Source organism: Xyrauchen texanus, chromosome 1, assembly GCF_025860055.1.
Source record: "Xyrauchen texanus isolate HMW12.3.18 chromosome 1, RBS_HiC_50CHRs, whole genome shotgun sequence".
Taxonomy (NCBI): Eukaryota; Metazoa; Chordata; class Actinopteri; order Cypriniformes; family Catostomidae; genus Xyrauchen; species Xyrauchen texanus.
This window is the reverse complement of record NC_068276.1, coordinates 45862837-45880826: the sequence shown is the minus strand read 5'-3', so window position 1 is coordinate 45880826 and position 17990 is coordinate 45862837. Positions and strand designations below refer to the sequence as shown.

The following is a 17990-nucleotide window of genomic DNA, read 5'->3' as shown; positions in this document are numbered from 1 at the left end:
GAATATTTCCAATTTGTATAAATCTCAAACTGGGAGGTGTTTTGTCTCTTATCTGGCAACCCTGAGCATGTTAAACGCTTGTGGAGACGTGTTAGGTCCCAATTCAAGTTAACTGAAATATCCAATAAAAACAAAAAATATGATAAATGAGCTGCGGGCCACATTAAACCACGTGGAGGGCCTGATCTGGCCCATTGGCCATATATTGCCCATGTCTGTCCTATAGCCATTGTTGCGATGTAGTCAAATTAGCAGAAGATGCTGGTAAACCAAAGAACATACTGTACCTGGAGGTCTATGAGCAGCATCACTGCTCAGGACAAAGCAGGGACTCATGCACAACTGTCACATAACATGCAAACAGTCATTGATCATCAAGGAAGCAACACACCATATTAAGAGTGAAAGGAATTTACAATTTTGAACTGGATCATATGTGTGAATTCAGTTTATTTTATTTTTTTTTGGTCTCGTAAAATATACTGTACTTAAATATCTGTTATGTCAAGTAGTTCCATCAGGGTAGTGCTAAAGCAAATGCAATTTGTATGATCCCTTTCTATTTTATTTATTTATGTATTTATTCAAATGAGAATTATCTTGCATATACTTCAAGGACTTGCAAACTTACACACTCAACTTTAAATCTGTCTATACTTGCATCACATTCTCATTGTGGTCTTGTGAAAGAAAAGAACATTTTTGACTATTAGGGGGTAACATTGTAAGGTCATCATAGTAATTACCAGATGCCCAGTCAAAAGAGATATGTTTCTAAAGGGTAAACTAAATACTTTTTTGCTATATTTAATACTATTAATATTCATTTTAATACTTTTAATCATTTTATATTATAGAAATACAATTGATATGTGAACAAATGAGAAATGCCTTATATTCAGGCATTATTTACACAAACGACAATAAGGAGTCAAACCTGTGTTCTCAAAATGGGCATGAAACCTTTCAAATTACTGAGCTTGTTATTACAGTGAAGTATTTTGATTTGTATTAAAAACCAGCAATTTGATTTCAGAAACTGCAATAATATATCTCTCTCTTGTAGTGAATAATGAGCAGTGGTGAATTTTTAAAACAGAGAGAGAGAGTAAACCTTTAAATTAAAATATTATCAATATACAGTATATCTACATAATGGCATAGGACACCTCCAATCAGGAAACTTGTGTTCATAGAGAAATGTGTTTGTGTTGCACCAGTGAAATCACTGGAAAGCACCGCCTGATGATGTTCCATGCCATTGGAATATATTAACAATTTCAAATTAATACAGGTCTCTTTTACGTACTCCCAGCAGAAAGTCATTAAAATATAATGTTACATTATTGGATCTTTTAGACAGCAGCAGACATAAGGTAGTTAGAAGTAAGTCTCTTTGCCCAAAAAGATGGTAAAGATACTAATGCAAATCACAAGTGTCAATACCCATTGCTGGTATGTATCTACTGAATGTTTAGATGTATTAGCGCACCACATTTTCAGATTGAGTATGCTTCATCATCAGTGTTTACCACCAATTAGTGTGTTTTTTCAGGATTGTACAATAATATATGTCCTCTTTTTTTATATATATATATATATATAGATCCCCTCACTACGCCTGCCCTGAGGTTATAAGGGTAAGCATGTGCTGACAATCTCTCATAATTATATTTCCTGTTTCCTCTGTTCCCTTCCATTCTGCTTTTAACATCTCTCTCTCTCTCTCTCTCTCTCTCTCTCTCTCTCTCTCTCTCTTTGTCAGGGTGAGAAATATGATGGCAGAAAAGCTGATGTATGGAGCTGTGGAGTCATTCTCTTTGCACTTTTAGTGGTGAGTGAAAGCTTTTTGTGGCAGAGAAAAAAAAAATGAGACTTCATTTTGTGCCATATAATTCTACTGTAATCTACTGCGGAGCCTTCTTCCCTTTCCATTAGACAAATCAAACATGATTCTTGTGCTAAAGTGTCTCTCTCAATGGAAGAAGTCCCCTTGTGTCTGAATAAAATATATTAGGGGATATGTGGACAAATCCAGAAAAGAATGTTTCAATGATGGCTAATCAGCTAAGCAAGAGATTTAAGAGAATCAAGATGTTATACTGTCTCTGTAGTCTGAGTTAAAAGGACTGACAGCACCAAAGCTGCACTACGGTTTCTCACTCTACCTCTGAATCATCTTTATATCAGACATGAATGAGATCAGCTCTTTATTCATCCTTCTGAGTGTTTCATGTATCTACTTTTATCTTCTTACCGTTCGATACTTAGTACTTACAGTGGAGGGAATTAGACTATAATTCGAGTGGCTTGGTCTTGTCAAACCTTTTAAGGTTTCTGTCTGCAAAAGGAAAATGTAGTGGATGCCAGTGGTAGTGGCAGACTTTGTCAAGTGGTTGACAGCATAAAACCAAGCTTTCGATCAGCTTGAGAACTTTCTTATCCATGCTTGCATCATTATCCAGTATCTAGTAATTGCAACAAATGGGACAAGCTTATAATGAAGTCTTCCTCAAACCAGACGACAACTCTGATTCTTGGACACCAGAAGGCTTGTTTTGAGTCTGGGTAATCAAGTTGGTCCCATTGTAATTACTGCTCAAGACATGAGCTCAACAGGATCACAACCCGTAAGAAACACCTGCTCAGGTGAAATGAAAAAGGCGATTTATTCTCCTTTCTCGTTTATGTTTGCGTGCTCCATTATAATGTCCTCCTCCTCACAAAACAATCAAATCAGGAAAAGTTTCTCTGTGATCTGTCACTGCTGTAAGACATTTCATTAGAGATTAAATCTGCATTTTTTTACCCTCTTGTATTCATAAATTTTTTCTTCTCCGAGTCCTTGCTAGTTTTCACTTGATTACATCATCTATTACGTGGCCCTGTTGTCAGTCACGCTTCAGAATTTTCTGTGTCATGTATCAAGCGCTGACATCTCAGTAGTGTCAGGGCCCTTATGGGTCTCTCTGATGTGAAAATGATGAAGTGTTTCTGGCACAAAACAAAGCTAATTATCAAAGCGCAATCATCTCTCATTGTCAGCCTTTTCTTTACTTATTTTGCAGTCCTACTTCCACTGCTGATATCCTTCATAAAACTCTCTCTTAATTGAAGTGGGGTGCTCACCTATTCCACTATTGTCTTCATTGGTTTGGATGAAACTAATATGCCAATTCTGCCATGAAATTTCTACACCATAGCTTTACAGCTTTATATGTACAGTGAAACAGAGTCCTGCACATGGGTGGTTACCCGACGGGTGAACCGCTAATATTTGATATAATGGGTGAAATTTATTTACATATTTATTTGTGGTGCGGCTGCAGGTTGGGAATCAACAGACACGGGCGGACTGCTGGACCAAAAGCCAAGGCTATTTTTTAATATTTCAAATAATGTTCATCTTTCTCATCTATTTTCTGTTAATGTTAGGCATGTGTATTTTTCTTAAATGTTCCAACTCATAGTGCCTAGTGCCTGATTTGATTACTTGTGTGACGTGAGCAAATAAACAATGGAATTAAATTGAGTGCTGCTGTTGGATAACGGTGCTGCTACTGAATCAGGCTATTCCAGATGTGTATGACTTTCTTTCTTCTGCTGAACACAATACAAATTTTTTAGAAGTATTTCTCAGCTCTTGAGGTCCATACAATGTAAGTGAATGGGTGCCAAAATTTTGAAGCTGCAAAATCCACATAAGTGCAAAATAAAAGTACTCTTGATGACTCTGGTGGTTAAATCCATGTATTCTGAAGTGATTTGGTAGGTGTGGGTGAGAAACAGATCAATATTTTCAAAATTGTCTTTTGTTTTTTCTTTTACTATTAATTCTCCTCCCTGCTATGTCAATTTCCACTTTACTTGCACTTTCTCATTTTTCTTCTAATGTTTTTGGTGATTCACATCCTTCTTGCATATTGCCCCCTAATTGGCAGGGAGGAGAATTTATGACAAAAACGATTGGGGAACAATCCCTTTAAATGCAGCGGGTGCGGGTTTACAACAGTGCCCATGCATGAAATGTAATGTATATAAAAGTTACATTTATGCTTATTTTTAATGTTTAATTCATGCTAAATTTACATTCATCTTTATGTAGTTTAGATGGTATGAAAATATACTATATTTAGTATGTGTCTCACTGTCAGGGTGCTTTGCCATTTGACGATGATAACTTGAGGAACTTGCTGGAGAAAGTGAAGCTGGGGGTCTTCCACATGCCCCATTTCATTCCTCCTGACTGCCAGAACCTGCTGAGGGGGATGATCGAGGTGGACGCCACCAAGCGACTCACGGTCAGTGTGCAGTATCCTCACGCTGAGCTTTGTGATATCACTGACTCATCTAGATCTACTGTAAATTAAGATCTAGAGTTGCATCTTGAAATATAATGTAAAGATCCCATGACATTGATTTATGAGCACAACAAATTGTGTTGATGCTATTGCTATTGAAACAGAAACTTACGATATGTTGAAGGGCTTGCCTCCTTTTTTTAAATAGACAGTAGGCTTTGTTTATTGTAAATCACATCAATAAAACATTATTTACTACCTGCTGGTCGGTTGCAGGGGAAAGGCATTCTCATTCTAGAGAGCATTTGATTGGACAAATATCTGTGTAGTGAAAGATGTCATCAATATTTAGTTTTTTAGTTATTTAGTTTTTCCCAGAAGAGTGTAGACTGTAAAAAGGGAATGTTGTCAATGTTTAGGAGTACATTAGCATATAGAGGGCCTCAAGGAAAAAATAAATGGACTTAAAGCCATAAAAGTCAAATTTTGATTTCATAGTCTATTGCTCACATGGTCTGGAGAATCATGGAAGGTGACACCATTACATGTGCATTACACTGTCTACAGACACTGGTTGGCTGCTCAGTTCTGCAGACATCCACAGTATATTAAGCTGATTTCTATTAAATAAAGTGTTATGGGTGTGCTTTTTAGTTGTCACTTCAGGTCAACACACAGCAGAACTAATCCAACTAGCCTGTCTGTCCGGATCTCACACATGAGCTTCAAAAATCTTGTGTGTCTGCGCTTCTGTCTATCTTTTTCTTTCTCTCTTTCAGTGGCTCCTTGTCTCTCCCATTCCCTCTCAGCTACTTTTTTCATTGTTCTGCTTCAGAGCAGATCCCTTTTACCTATAGAGTGCTGGAGTTACAATGGTGTAGAATCTTGTCCTGATACCAAGCCTTTGAAATGCTCATGTTTCTTTTTGCTTTCCAGAAAAAAAAACAGATAGCTGTCTTCTCTGCCCACATCTCTCTGTGATTGAAAACAGCTTTCTCCTGAGAGCTATCCAAACATAGCCCATTTCCTCTGTGGTTCAGCAATGATATAATAGAGATCTTACAGTATATTGTCACATCAATAATTTATATTTCTAGTAAAAAATACTTTTGGAGAAAAAGGAGACCTCAAGTCAGTGAGATGGTGAAATGTACAGTAGCAATAGGTCAGCACTCAGTTATTTTAATTTGGCTAAAATCCTCAAAGCAATCACAGAATAGATGTGCCAAAAGTCCAATGTAGATGAACAAGAAACAAGTGAGTAAAAGAGACCAATATATAATATTTTCACAAAACTATACACATAAAATAAAGTAAAACTGCACATAACAAAAATTCACAATGTTATTGTTTCGTAGCCCAAAAATCAAGATAATATTGTATCACCAGGTCACAACACTGGCAGTTGACAATTGACAATGTATTGTAATTGTTATTTGAACACTCTCATGCCTACAGACATTGACTTTTTTCAGCTTCAAACACAAGTAAATTATTTTTTATTTTTTTTGGACATTCTAGTTAAATGCGAGTTCCTCACTGTTTCTAGTTCAGGTTAAGTGCTGTCTTTTTATACAATAGCTCCTGAAAAGATATACACCAGTCAGAAGTGTTTTATTCGGTCCATTCTGTTGCTAACCACTATTACAGATTATATCAGCTAGTCTTAAAGAGATAGTTCACCCAAAAATGAAAATGCTCTCATCATTTATTCACTCTCATGCCATCCCAGATGTGTATGACTTTCTTTATTCTGCAGAACACAAACAAATAGTTTTTAAAGAATATATCAGCTCTGTAGGTCCATACAATGCAAGTGAATGTTGGCAAGAGCTTTGGAGCTCCCAAAAGCACAAAGGCAGCATAAAAGTAATCCGCAAGACTCCAGTGATTAAATGCACATGTTCAGAAGCGATATGATAGACGTGGGTGAGAAACAGATCCTTTTTATAATTTTTTTTGCTATCATCTCCACTTTAACGTTCGCATACTACTTTTGTTTTTGTCAATTTGCATTCTTCGTGCAGATCACCACCTACTGGGCAGGGTGGAGAATTTATAGTAAAAAAGGACTAAAAACTAAAAAAAGAATATTGATCTGTTTCTCACCCACACCTATCATATTGCTTCAGAAGATATGGATTAAACCACTGGAGTCATATGGATTACTTTTGTGTGTCCTTTTTGGAGCTTTCCATTTTCCAAATTTCTGGCTACCATTTACTTGCATTGTGAGGACCTACAAAGCTGGGATATTCTTCTAAAAATATTTGTTTGTGTTCAGCAGAAGAGAGAAAGTCATAGACATCTGGGGTGGCATGAGGGTGAGGAAATAATGAGAGAATTTTCATTTTTGGGTGAACTATTCCTTTAAAGTTATTCCTGTTGACATTACATATACAAGCACAAAATCATTAGCTCTCATGGGCTTCCATTGTTAAGGGTGCTGTTTTTGTTATGAGGGCCACAGCTCTAATTAGCGGGCTGCTGAAATGCACATGCCTTTGTAGCTTCAACAGTTAAACCCGGCGAGATCAGAGTATGCGACACAGAGGAGAGAGATTAGAGGCGGCCAGCAGGAAACTGCCTGACGTTCAGAGATTGTTATTGTCATGCTCTGCTCTTTTTGTTTGGTTCTGTTGTAGTATCCTCTCTGAAATAAAGGTCGTGTGATAATGAAAGAAATGGTTTGCTCATGTTTTTTTTTTTATGCTTCTCTTTACAGTTAGAACAGATACAGAAGCACACATGGTACATGTGAGTATAAACATATTTGTGTGTGTGTGTGTTTTGTACTGTACACCTGTGTTTGTTCTTTGTGTGTGTGTGTGTGTGTGTGTGTGTGTGTGTGTGTGTGTGTGTGTGTGTGTGTGTGTGTGTGTGTGTGTGTGTGTGTGTGTGTGTGAGCGTGTATTTATCACTTTGTGGGGACCAAATGTCCCCATAAGGATAGTAAAACCCAAAATTTTTGACCTTGTGGGGACATTTTGTCGGTCCCCATGAGGAAAACAGCTTATAAATCATACTAAATTATGTTTTTTGAAAATGTAAAAATGCAGAAAGTTTTCAGTGAGGGTTAGGTTTAGGGGTAGGGTTAGGTTTAGTCAAGTCAAGTGGTTTTTATTGTTGTTTCAACCATATACAGTTAGTACAGTACACAGCAAAACGAGACAACGTTCCTCCAGGACCATGGTGCTAAATAAAAACAACAAAGGACCAACACAGGACCACATGAGACAACACAACAAAATAAAATACCTATATAAAAAAAAACCTACATATACCTATATAAAGTGCACGTGCAAACATGTGCAAAAAGTACAGGACAGTACAACAAATTTCTGACAATGAACAGGACAATAGACAGTGCAGCGCCGACCAGTACTCAGTAGTGCAAAAAGATGACAGTTTCTAAAAATGTAAACATAACATACTATGAGATAATGTTCTATGCACATAGCAGTTATTGAGGTAGCAGACAGTTATAAAGTGACAGTAATTAAAGTGCAACTCAGGACACGTGTGTGTCAAACCAGTCTCTGAGTATTGAGGAGTCTGATGGCTTGGGGGAAGAAGCTGTTACACAGTCTGGCCGTGAGGGCCCGAATGCTTCGGTACCTCTTGCCAGATGGGAGGAGGGTAAAGAGTTTGTGTGAGGGGTGTGTGGGGTCGTCCACAATGCTGGTTGCTTTGCGGATACAGTGTTTTTTGTAAATGCAAAAGGGGATAGAATATAAAGTTTGTACAGTATAAAAACCATTATGTCTATGGAAAGTCCCCATAAAACATGGAAACACTACGTGTGTGTGTGTGTGTGTGTGTGTGTGTGTGTGTGTGTGTGTGTGTGTGTGCTTGTGCGTGTTCATTGAAGAGCCTATGCTTTAAACTGGCTTTCACTTCATGTTCATGCCCCCCTTAAGCAAAGAATGGTTATTTTCTTGCTTTGTTTTGCAACATTCATTCGCCCAGTATCACTTTTTTCAACTTTTTGTATTAGTCATGGTTTGACTTATCCCACCATCAAGGATCCCAACACTCACCAGAGGGAATAACCATGTGTGCTCAGTTAATAAAATATAAACAAGCACAGCTTATTTGAATTCTCCTGTGTCTGATCTTCTCTTTGCTGATCTTTTCACAGAGGTGGGAAGAACGAGCCAGAACCAGAACAGCCAGTGCCACGGAAAGTGGCGATCCGCACTCTACCCTCCACTGAGGACATCGACCCTGATGTGCTGGAAAGCATGCACTCGTTGGGCTGTTTCCGAGACAAGAACAAACTGATGAAAGACCTGCTGTCAGATGAGTGAGTAATGAAGAAAGAGAAACAGAGGAGGTGGAAGGAAAGAAGTGCAGGGGTTGTAGAAAAAGACTGAGCCAGACATGGAGAACTGCACCCACTCTGATCTGAAGGGACACATATCACAGACACCTCAATCAGGGACTACTTTTTGTTTTTCCAGCCAAACAGTTATTTCAAATTTAAGTGCTACGGACACCAAGAAAGTTGTTTCTTGTGGTTAAATTGTAAGATGAGAATACAGGATTTTGGATGCAGCCTGTTTGTGTTTGCTTTGGGAGACCATATGTTTGGGTGTTATTTTAAATTCTTGTTTCCTAGGGTTAGTAAACCCACAGTACAGCATTCTGCCTGCAGGCTGTTAGAGACACCTATTCACTCCCACTCATTTGTCATCTCCCATGCTCACAATTACCGCCTGCATGCTCCACTGTGCGCAGTCTCTTCGTTAGTCCACCTGATTGATGGCCGGGGTGTTCTCTCCTAAAACATCTTACCCTCTGTCTCTTCTCTTGCCCAGCGTTTAAAGAATTTCGATGGCGCCTGCAGCAAAGATTGGTTATATTTACTTCCCAATGTGTGGTCTGGGGCAGAGACGTTCAGCACAAGGCCTCTCGCTGGCAGAATTTTAACATTTGAACTCGCTTCACTCTTGTCGGATATTTTAAATCTTTGTGCATCATTAATTAAATATCCTGTGATCTCAGCAGGATGTCTTTAAGCTCTCTGGGAATAAGGTCCATGTTACTCTTTGCTCGTAAACTAAGTAAGTTCATTAGCTTAAGCAAAGGATTATTATAGAGCACTGAAGGTTGTAGTATATCAGAAATCTGTCTTGACCAAACAAACGTTTTGTTCCTCTGTGCCCTAACAACCTTGATGACTCTGTTCCAGTGACAACCAGGAAAAGATGATCTACTTCCTTCTTCTGGACCGTAAGGAGAGATATCCCAGTCATGAGGATCAGAATTTACCACCCAGAACTGAGATTGGTCTGTTGGTTCTATTTTTAGTTCTTTATTTCTGTTGTTATGTATTTAATCCTTTAAGGGATAGTGCATACAAAAAATTATGTTCTGTCATCAGTTCTGTTACCTTCATGTTGTTTAAAACCTTTATAACTTTCTTTACTACATGAAACACCAAAAATGAAATTTAGTAAAATGTCTGAGCTGCTCTCTTTCATACAATGAAAGTGGATTGATGCACTTAAGAAAACGGTTTATTCCACGGGTTTTGCAGAAAACCTTCATGTAAACTAGAATTCTGATTTCCTTACACACTTTAAGGGATTAAGAGAAAGTGGTTTAACACACCTAGGTTTCTACCGAAGAACTCGGTTTATTGTAGTCATGTAAATGCATACCACCGGACAACAAACATCACATGATGGAGCCATACAACACTTGTTTTGAGGAAATAATTTAATATTTATGGGAGTACAGTGTGAAAATCACATATACTATAAACTATACCCATTTAAACACCAATGTAAAATGTCGACTGTCCCTCACGTTCATGCATGCACTCGTACATTGGGGGAATCCAAGTGTTTTACGTAAGAGGGAAACCCCACTATTGCAGTGCAATTCAGCTGCAGGTCACGATAGAACGTGAAAGAAAAAAACAGATAAACTCTGAAATATCTTTAAATAAAGCAAAGAAATAGAGAATAAAATAGTGAAGTCTTCCTTTGATCCCATGTTTTTATTTACACAAGCATTGCGGGAAAATTGCATTGCCATTGAGAAAGCTACGCACTGAGCGAGCTGCATAGCCTATACAGGAGTAAAGAGAAAGTCACTGACACAGCTCATGTAATTCCTGTTTTTAAGCCTTAAGTGTTTGGGTGTAAACAGAAGTGGCATATTCACATCAAAAATGTTTTCATTATGAACGCTAAGGGCTTAGGGGTTGTTTTCATGCTTCAGGTATCATTGAATTTATTTTCATATTCTTGTCTCCAGATCCTCCCAGGAAACGTGTAGACTCACCACTCTTGACAAGGCACAACAAAAGGAGGCCAGAGCGCAAGTCTATGGAGGTGCTGAGTGTGACTGAGGGTGGTTCGCCTGTTCCTGTGAGACGAGCCATTGACATTGCACAACACGGACAGAGGTACAGAAACCAGTCATTCTCTCTACTCTATTATTAACTGACAGAATGCTAGAAAGAATGTCACATTTTGTGAAGACTTAACAGGAAGAGTTGAAGACAATGATATTCTGTCCAAAAATCCAATGAAAAATCCCAAAAATGAAAATTTCAGGGCATTTTAAAACTTTTTTAAAAAAAGTGTATTACATAGTGAAAATATCTATACTTTTATAGTTATTCTGAGCTCTAAAATATTTTATTGTCTAGAAATTGCTTTTTGCAAGTACAATCTCTTTACAGTAAAATGTTTTAATGCATTGGTCAAAAGGTGCAGGAACCCTATATTGAGCTCAACTAATTTTGGGCAAACAGAAAGCAAAGATTTCAATGGCAGAATGTTTCTATAATTCTTTTTAATCAGTTTCTCAGCTAGTCAAGTTGAAAGCTAAATGTGCCATATGGTGAAATCTGACTTCTCAAAATCGAGTTGAGGGCACAATGGGATTGTGATAATGTGATTAAAAAATAAATAAATAATATATATATATATATATATATATATATATATATATATATATATATATATATATATATATATATATTCTTTGGCAGGTTTTGCTACAAATTCTCTTTACTTTTTTCCATATCCATTGTGATCCATTTCATCAACCCAGTGTCCTTTCCCTATGTAGATGCTTTGGCTCAACTCCATGGTTACATTTGTAAATTTATTCTAACTTTACTCTCTCTTACTTTAGTAAATCTGTTTTCAGTAAAAGCTTGGATATCTCAGACGCCCACCCCATACTGCAAAGCAAAGAGGAGAGGTATAAACCACCACCATGCTTTTGTTTTGATCTGAAGATGCAGTGGGGTTTTTATTACTCAAAACATCTACTAGTAGCTGCCACAGAGAGCACTGGCCTTTTTATTTCGACCACTGACATTTAAGATCTTAAGAGCTTAGCTTACTTGAGAGGGAACTTAAAAAAGTTGTAAGTGTAAATAAGAGTTTTTCCTCCCTGTTTGGCCTCTGAGTTTTGGTAAAGCAGCGGCCCTCTGGCTCCCTCTACACACATCAAAAGCATCTTATCTCACTTGCTTTGCCTTTCATGTTTCGTTTGATGTCTGGCATTTTTGTCCCTTGGTGGATCCCAAATTGTTAATTTTTCTTCCCCTTGCTCTCGTTTTGCCTTCATGGTTCTCTCCCCTTCACCCGTCATTGTTTGTATGTCTTACAGTGATGTGGGCACTTAGGTGAGAGACAGAGGTTATCGGATTGTTTGTGTTTATCTGTTCCAGCATTTTTCCTCAACCTTGAGTTAACAGAGTTTCTGTTAATTTGCACATCCAGAGTCTTTTCAGTCTGCCAGCCAAATAACAACACTGTGACAGGCCTTGAATATTTTTTTTAAATTTTCTGTAGTCACTTTATTTGATTTATTATATTATTATTATTATTATTATTATTATTATTATTATTATTTGGTTCACTAAATTACACACTAGTTCACTAAATTACACACTAGTAAATGATTGTTTTACACACAAACTGCTAGATCAAATTTGTCTTTCTAATGCAGGTGTGACCAAACCTGCTCCTGGAGAGCCTGCAGAGTTTAGCTCCAACACACCTGCCTGTCATTTTCAAGTAATCCTAAAGACCTTGATAAGCTGGTTCAGGTGTGTTTGATTAGGGTTGGATATAAACTCTGCAGGAAGGTAGCTCTCCAGGAGCAGGGTTGGTCACCCCTGTTCTAATGTATAGACATTGTAAACATTCAAAATTAAATTGAATGGATTATATAATATATTTAAAAGCTCCCCTGCATCTTTTATACAATTTTATGCAGACTTTTTACAGCCAGTAGTTTTCTTAATATAATCGTAGTCTCTTTCTTGTAAAAATTTAATGATGCACCATAAATAAAATTTCACAAACACAGTACATAGCTTTAACAGTTGAAATATTTCCTTATATATTTACTGGCCTCTAGTGACTGTTGTTTCTTTCCATTAAACACTTTATTCCATAGTAATCTGTTACACTGTGTAAACTCTCTCGCTGATGCTGTGTTTGGTTACAACAAGCCAATTAGCCAAATGCAGGATGCATGTAATAACTATCAGCATTCCACTGAATCTGGCCATGGCATTTTTGCTGATTTGATTTTTTATGCTTGAATGATCAAAGACAATTGGAAGCAATTGCATAATTCTCAACTAAGTAGCATTAGCAAAGGAAATTGATCAGTTTATGGATCAAATCCAAATGTTGACACCATTAGGGATGAATTATGGTTCCATTTGCCTTGATGACAAAACCCATTGTGTCCATGGTCAATTAAATCTGAATAATGTATTGGAGTTAACCAATGAAGCTCACCATCTAAAACACAATGAAGTTCAGATGAAATCAGAGAATACGACATGTTTCTTACATAACCTTATAAAATGGGTATTGGGACGACCCTTTACATGCATAAAACAAATAATTATAAATTACTCAATAGAAACAGCAACTCAATATACATGTATAAATATCAAGATCAACAAAAGACTTGATATTTATACATGTGGAAAGTTGACATATTATTAAAACATAGAGGTCTGGTGTTATAGAGCCAAATGTTAACTCAATTTCTTAAACATGTTTTATCCATACATGCTCTCTATGGGCATGTCCTGTGGAGTTACAGGGATGTGCTACAGTATATATGGGGCAGAATCCTGTTTTACTGTCAATGTATCAATGAATCTATGCTGTGCAACTCTAGGTCCCGATCCATCAGTGGAGCATCTTCTGGTCTGTCCACTAGTCCCCTCAGCAGTCCTCGGGTAAGCCCCCATTCCATACTTATTTATTCATTTCTCTCAGCTAGTCTGATACCAATTACAATCTATAGCCAGCTGTTCTCTAGATAGACTTCCTTCTGAAGGTGTGGCATCTTCACATTGTGCATTGGTGAGAAACTTATTTCAGTACATCTGTTTATGTCAATGATCTACAGAAATTTAGTATGTATTTACAATATAATGTTACAACACTGGCCCCAAAAAGTCACACTTAAAAATATCTGAATGTCATTGCATTCGAAATACAATATCAAACCAATTGTCATCTGAAAACAAATGATCCAGGACCTTTATTTAAGCTTACTTATTAAGCTTATTTTAGCCATTTCTGTGATTACTTTTGACCAAATGGACCTTAGGCCATTTTTAGTCGATGTACAGTAAAAGTCACCCAGAAAGTGTGATGCCATTGGTTTGATATTTTGTTTACCAATGCAAATAATTTAATTCAAGTCAGGCTTAAGTGTCCAAATTTTTTGGGTCCACTGTATATGTAGAATGCATAAGACATTGCAAAATATGTTTCTCAGAATTGTTAATAATGTACAGCTGCCTGTTTGCAATGATATATACAGTAGAGCGATATTGCTAATTATACTATTATTTACAGTAAACAAGACAGCTAAATATTACCTAAAGCTATAAAACTGCAGGAAAATTGCTGCCTTTCCCTTCTGATGCACTCATCATTACCACTTTAAGCCCTATGATGCTTAGCATAATTACTGCTAATCTTTGCCCAATTCACAGGCTTGTTTCTTTAAAAAATTAGAAGCCTCAGTCACTAATGTCTTGTTGAAATCCCTCGAAAAACCCTGATTCCTCACTAATAGTGGAGCCCTGGATGTAGCCAGCTTTTACAGTTGACTTGTTTAAAGAGGCTAACTGATTACAAATCCACTGCTAAGACTTCCCAATATGCCGTCCTTGAGTTACATCAAGGACGTCCCCTCAGGACTCAGTCCAGAGCCGAATCTGAATCCAGCCTGATCAAATACTCTGCAGTTTCAAATGTTCCATATTTTCACAATCTTTGGAGTGTTGCCCTTTGACTGATAAATGGCTCATGTAGAGAACTAGGAAGTCATTTGAATTAGTCTGTGAAGAACTCCTTGATGCAGCTCATCTGAGATTAGCTTTATCGCTCATGCATAGACTAGAAAGATTTGTCATGGAAGAATCTTCCCTGCAGTATGAAAGAGCTTTAACAATCCTTTTTATTGCATTCATGGTATTTTTCTTGCTATGGTATGATTGCTGTTATGATTTTTTTTAATGTTTCATAAAATGGTTGGTTAGGTTTTATGTCAACAATCGTAATCACACTCTACACTTTTAGTGGCCCTTTTTGTATCTATTCCCTGTATTCAGCCCAATTTATTAGCAACATCTGTCAAAAAGATGATGATTTCACCAGTGTCACAAGCATCCTCATATCATACAAAAAGAAGCAACATTGTACTCTATGCTCTGTCAATTGCACTTACTGTATTTTCACTTGCCATTTTGATAGTGTGGCGCTATTGTCTTGAAGAGATCTTTTAATTCATATGTATTTTTTTATTTTCTTAGCAGACAGTGAATTGTCACTTTGAAATAATTTATTTTCTAAGAGCAACAAAGCAGATATCCACCAATTAAAAAAAACAAAAAAAAAACATTGAAATTATGATGCATTCCGACAATAGCGTCCTTTCAAAGCAAAGCTAACGTGCCTTGCAGTTTTCCTGCTTGCTTAGTCACTGCTGACAACACCTTTTTTTTTTTTTTTGTCCCAACAACAACAACCCAGAGCTTTTTGTTGCAAATTTTTGTTGCCGATTTTTTTTTTATTTTTTAAGTAATGCTGGACATTTTATTTCTACTGTCTTGTTGCCTCTTGGCTGGTTATGCTAATGGCATGTGTTTTTTCTTTCTTTCTTTCTTTCTTTCTTTCTTTCTGCATTTTCTTCCTCACCGCTCATCACCGGTGCCTTGATCACCATCCTTTCATGTCTGGTGTTGGTGTGTGTGTATGTCTGCTCCGTAATGCCTGTTAACTACGGGGCTGTGTGTTGTGTGTATGCTGCTGGCTTTGTGCATGCGCTCTTACAGCCCATGCGGCGGTTTGCTGTTCCTCCACAATCCGCAGAACTCACACAGTCGCCCAACCACAGCCCCAAACATGCTCCTGTGTCCCGGCTTAATGGTACAGGCCCCCACTCCCCCAAAAACTTTCAACCAAAGACAGCTGCCCTCCAGCCCAACAACAAAACCCAGACCTTACCAGCCAAGCCCAAAGTTGCAGACAAGCCTTTGCAGGCCACCAGGTCAAACCCACTGCCTAACACATCGGCCACGCCAACGGCTGCCAAATCAGAATCTCCTACGCCCTCCACGTCCTGTCAACCCCTGCCCCCACCAATACCCGGCAGCCCCAAGGTGCGGCGGCCACCGCTCATGGTGCCACCCAAACTCTCTTTTCCCCTTTCTCCCCTTTCGCCCATTCGGCTACACCACCTTCACCCGCTGGCCGGGACTGACCACAACGGCAAATCTATCCCCAACATACAGGTTACGCCCCACCCCTCCCCCAGGGGCAGCCCTCTGTCAACTCCAAAAGGAACGCCGGTGCACACGCCTAAGGAGAGCCCAGCGGGGACCCCGAGCCCCACACCACCCCCAAGCCCCTCCATTGGAGGTATGCCTTGGAGGACACGCCTCAACTCCATTAAGAACAGCTTCCTTGGCTCACCACGCTTCCACCGCAGGAAACTACAAGGTATCAGTGGTGCTGGAGGCATCTAAAAGTAATAAAAACAACCTGCTGTCATAGAATCACATTAATATACATACATTTTTGCTAAATAGTTTTTAGGTTCCGTGTTGTACATATCACTTTCCTGGAGAAATAAGCATTAGAGGCACTACAACAAAAATTGCTTTTAATTAAAACATGCAGATTGTTAGTTCATAAACACTTTGTTCCTCACACAGTGCTATTTTATGACATCAAAAAACTTTATAAATAGTGCAAGACTTGTAAGGCAATACCTTTTAATGTTTGCTTTACATAAACAAAAGGATGTCTTTTTAACATCTCATTTATATTTTAAAACACTCTTGGTTAGGTTCAGGCAAAGTTTTAGGTTAGGGAGTTAAGTTTTAATCATTACGACTGAATACGACACCATTTTACTCGCTTTTGGTGCCTCCAGCTTTACATTTCACTGGAAAACTGCAGCCAAACGTGTTATACAGCACGTCATTTTTGAATTTAAAAAATGTTGCAGCATAGACATGGACTTATAAGAAGATTAGGCTGAATAAAGACCTAGTTATGTATGGCTTCAAAGCAATTATATCAAAGATCATGTGAAAAGTAATGCATCATAGCCTATATACATATAGAAAGCATTTAGGAGAAAGAATGATGCTTGCTAACACTGTTTTAATTTAATTTTAATGTCCCCCTCTTACCAAGGGATATTATCTAAAGACTGATTTTACAGATCACTGTGTAATAAACTGAATGATATTCCATTATCAGCTCTATCGGAGGATATATCTAGTAATGATCATGAAAACTGCACAAGCATCTCCCCTCATCTCCGGCTGTTCCTCTTTCCCATTTCTACTGGGGAGAGGATCAGATGAGCTGATAGCAGGGGGAGTTGAATTACTCTTAATCTCTGCAGGTTTGGAGTATTTAGCCATGGTTAATTAGCATTCCCCTCCTCATGTTGTGAATGCCTAATCTCTTTAGATATAGAGTATGATGCACTGTTTATATACCACTGAGGGTTGTGCTCTTTTTCTATCTCCAGTTCCTACACAAGAGGAAATGTCCAGCCTAACACCAGAGTCTTCCCCCGAGTGAGTATTCTCCATTTTCAAGCATTATCACAGCAAATTTATTCAATCTTAGAGTGTGAAAGGGACATTACAATTCTGCTTCAATACTTATTATTCTACTATGTGTGGGACAAAAAGCATCACCTGGTGTTTTATCTGAGCTGTACAGAGTTACATCTCCAACTCTAAATTAAAGCTTGCTTTATTAAGGAGCTTAACTTTTGCTTCTTGCACTTACAATTTCTCTATATGTATATTTTTTAATGAGTTGAAAAAAATCTTTGATAATTTAACTGCTAAAGTTAATGTGGTGGCCCAAACATTATTAGCCTAGTTTGTTGCTGAAGACATTATCAGGGAATAGTTTCTCATGTATAATTCAGTGTTTTACTTCCACTTAGCTTCACAGTCACACACTGTAGAGCAGAACCAGAGCAGAAACATACTTTTCAGAGTTTTTTCCTCTTGTTTCTTTACTGTTTTTTTTTTTTTTTTTTGTATTCTTGGTGGGGTATTGCCACAGTATGTTGAGCTGGCCTAGATAGGCACTCACTATGGTGAAATCCCAGCAGGCTTTAGAAATGAGCCAGATGCCAGAACTA

At 37.9% G+C, this 17990-nt stretch overlaps 1 protein-coding gene across 6 annotated transcripts in view; it reads left to right on the top strand.

Moving 5' to 3' along the window:
* LOC127660380 (serine/threonine-protein kinase BRSK2-like) overlaps positions 1–17990 on the top strand; it is a 184895-nt gene that overhangs the window by 146734 nt on the left and 20171 nt on the right. For 2 of the 6 annotated variants that reach the window (XM_052150825.1, XM_052150580.1), the window contains exons 6-16: positions 1607–1640; positions 1766–1834; positions 4155–4301; positions 7027–7058; positions 8443–8607; positions 9496–9593; positions 10569–10719; positions 11457–11525; positions 13476–13536; positions 15649–16315; positions 17361–17409. In XM_052150825.1, the coding sequence (XP_052006785.1) occupies positions 1607–1640; positions 1766–1834; positions 4155–4301; positions 7027–7058; positions 8443–8607; positions 9496–9593; positions 10569–10719; positions 11457–11525; positions 13476–13536; positions 15649–16315; positions 17361–17409 (1542 nt within the window). The remainder of the gene's footprint in view (positions 1–1606; positions 1641–1765; positions 1835–4154; positions 4302–7026; positions 7059–8442; positions 8608–9495; positions 9594–10568; positions 10720–11456; positions 11526–13475; positions 13537–15648; positions 16316–17360; positions 17410–17990) is intronic. The other 4 variants (XM_052150660.1, XM_052150901.1, XM_052150976.1 and 1 more) reach the window with 4 other exon arrangements.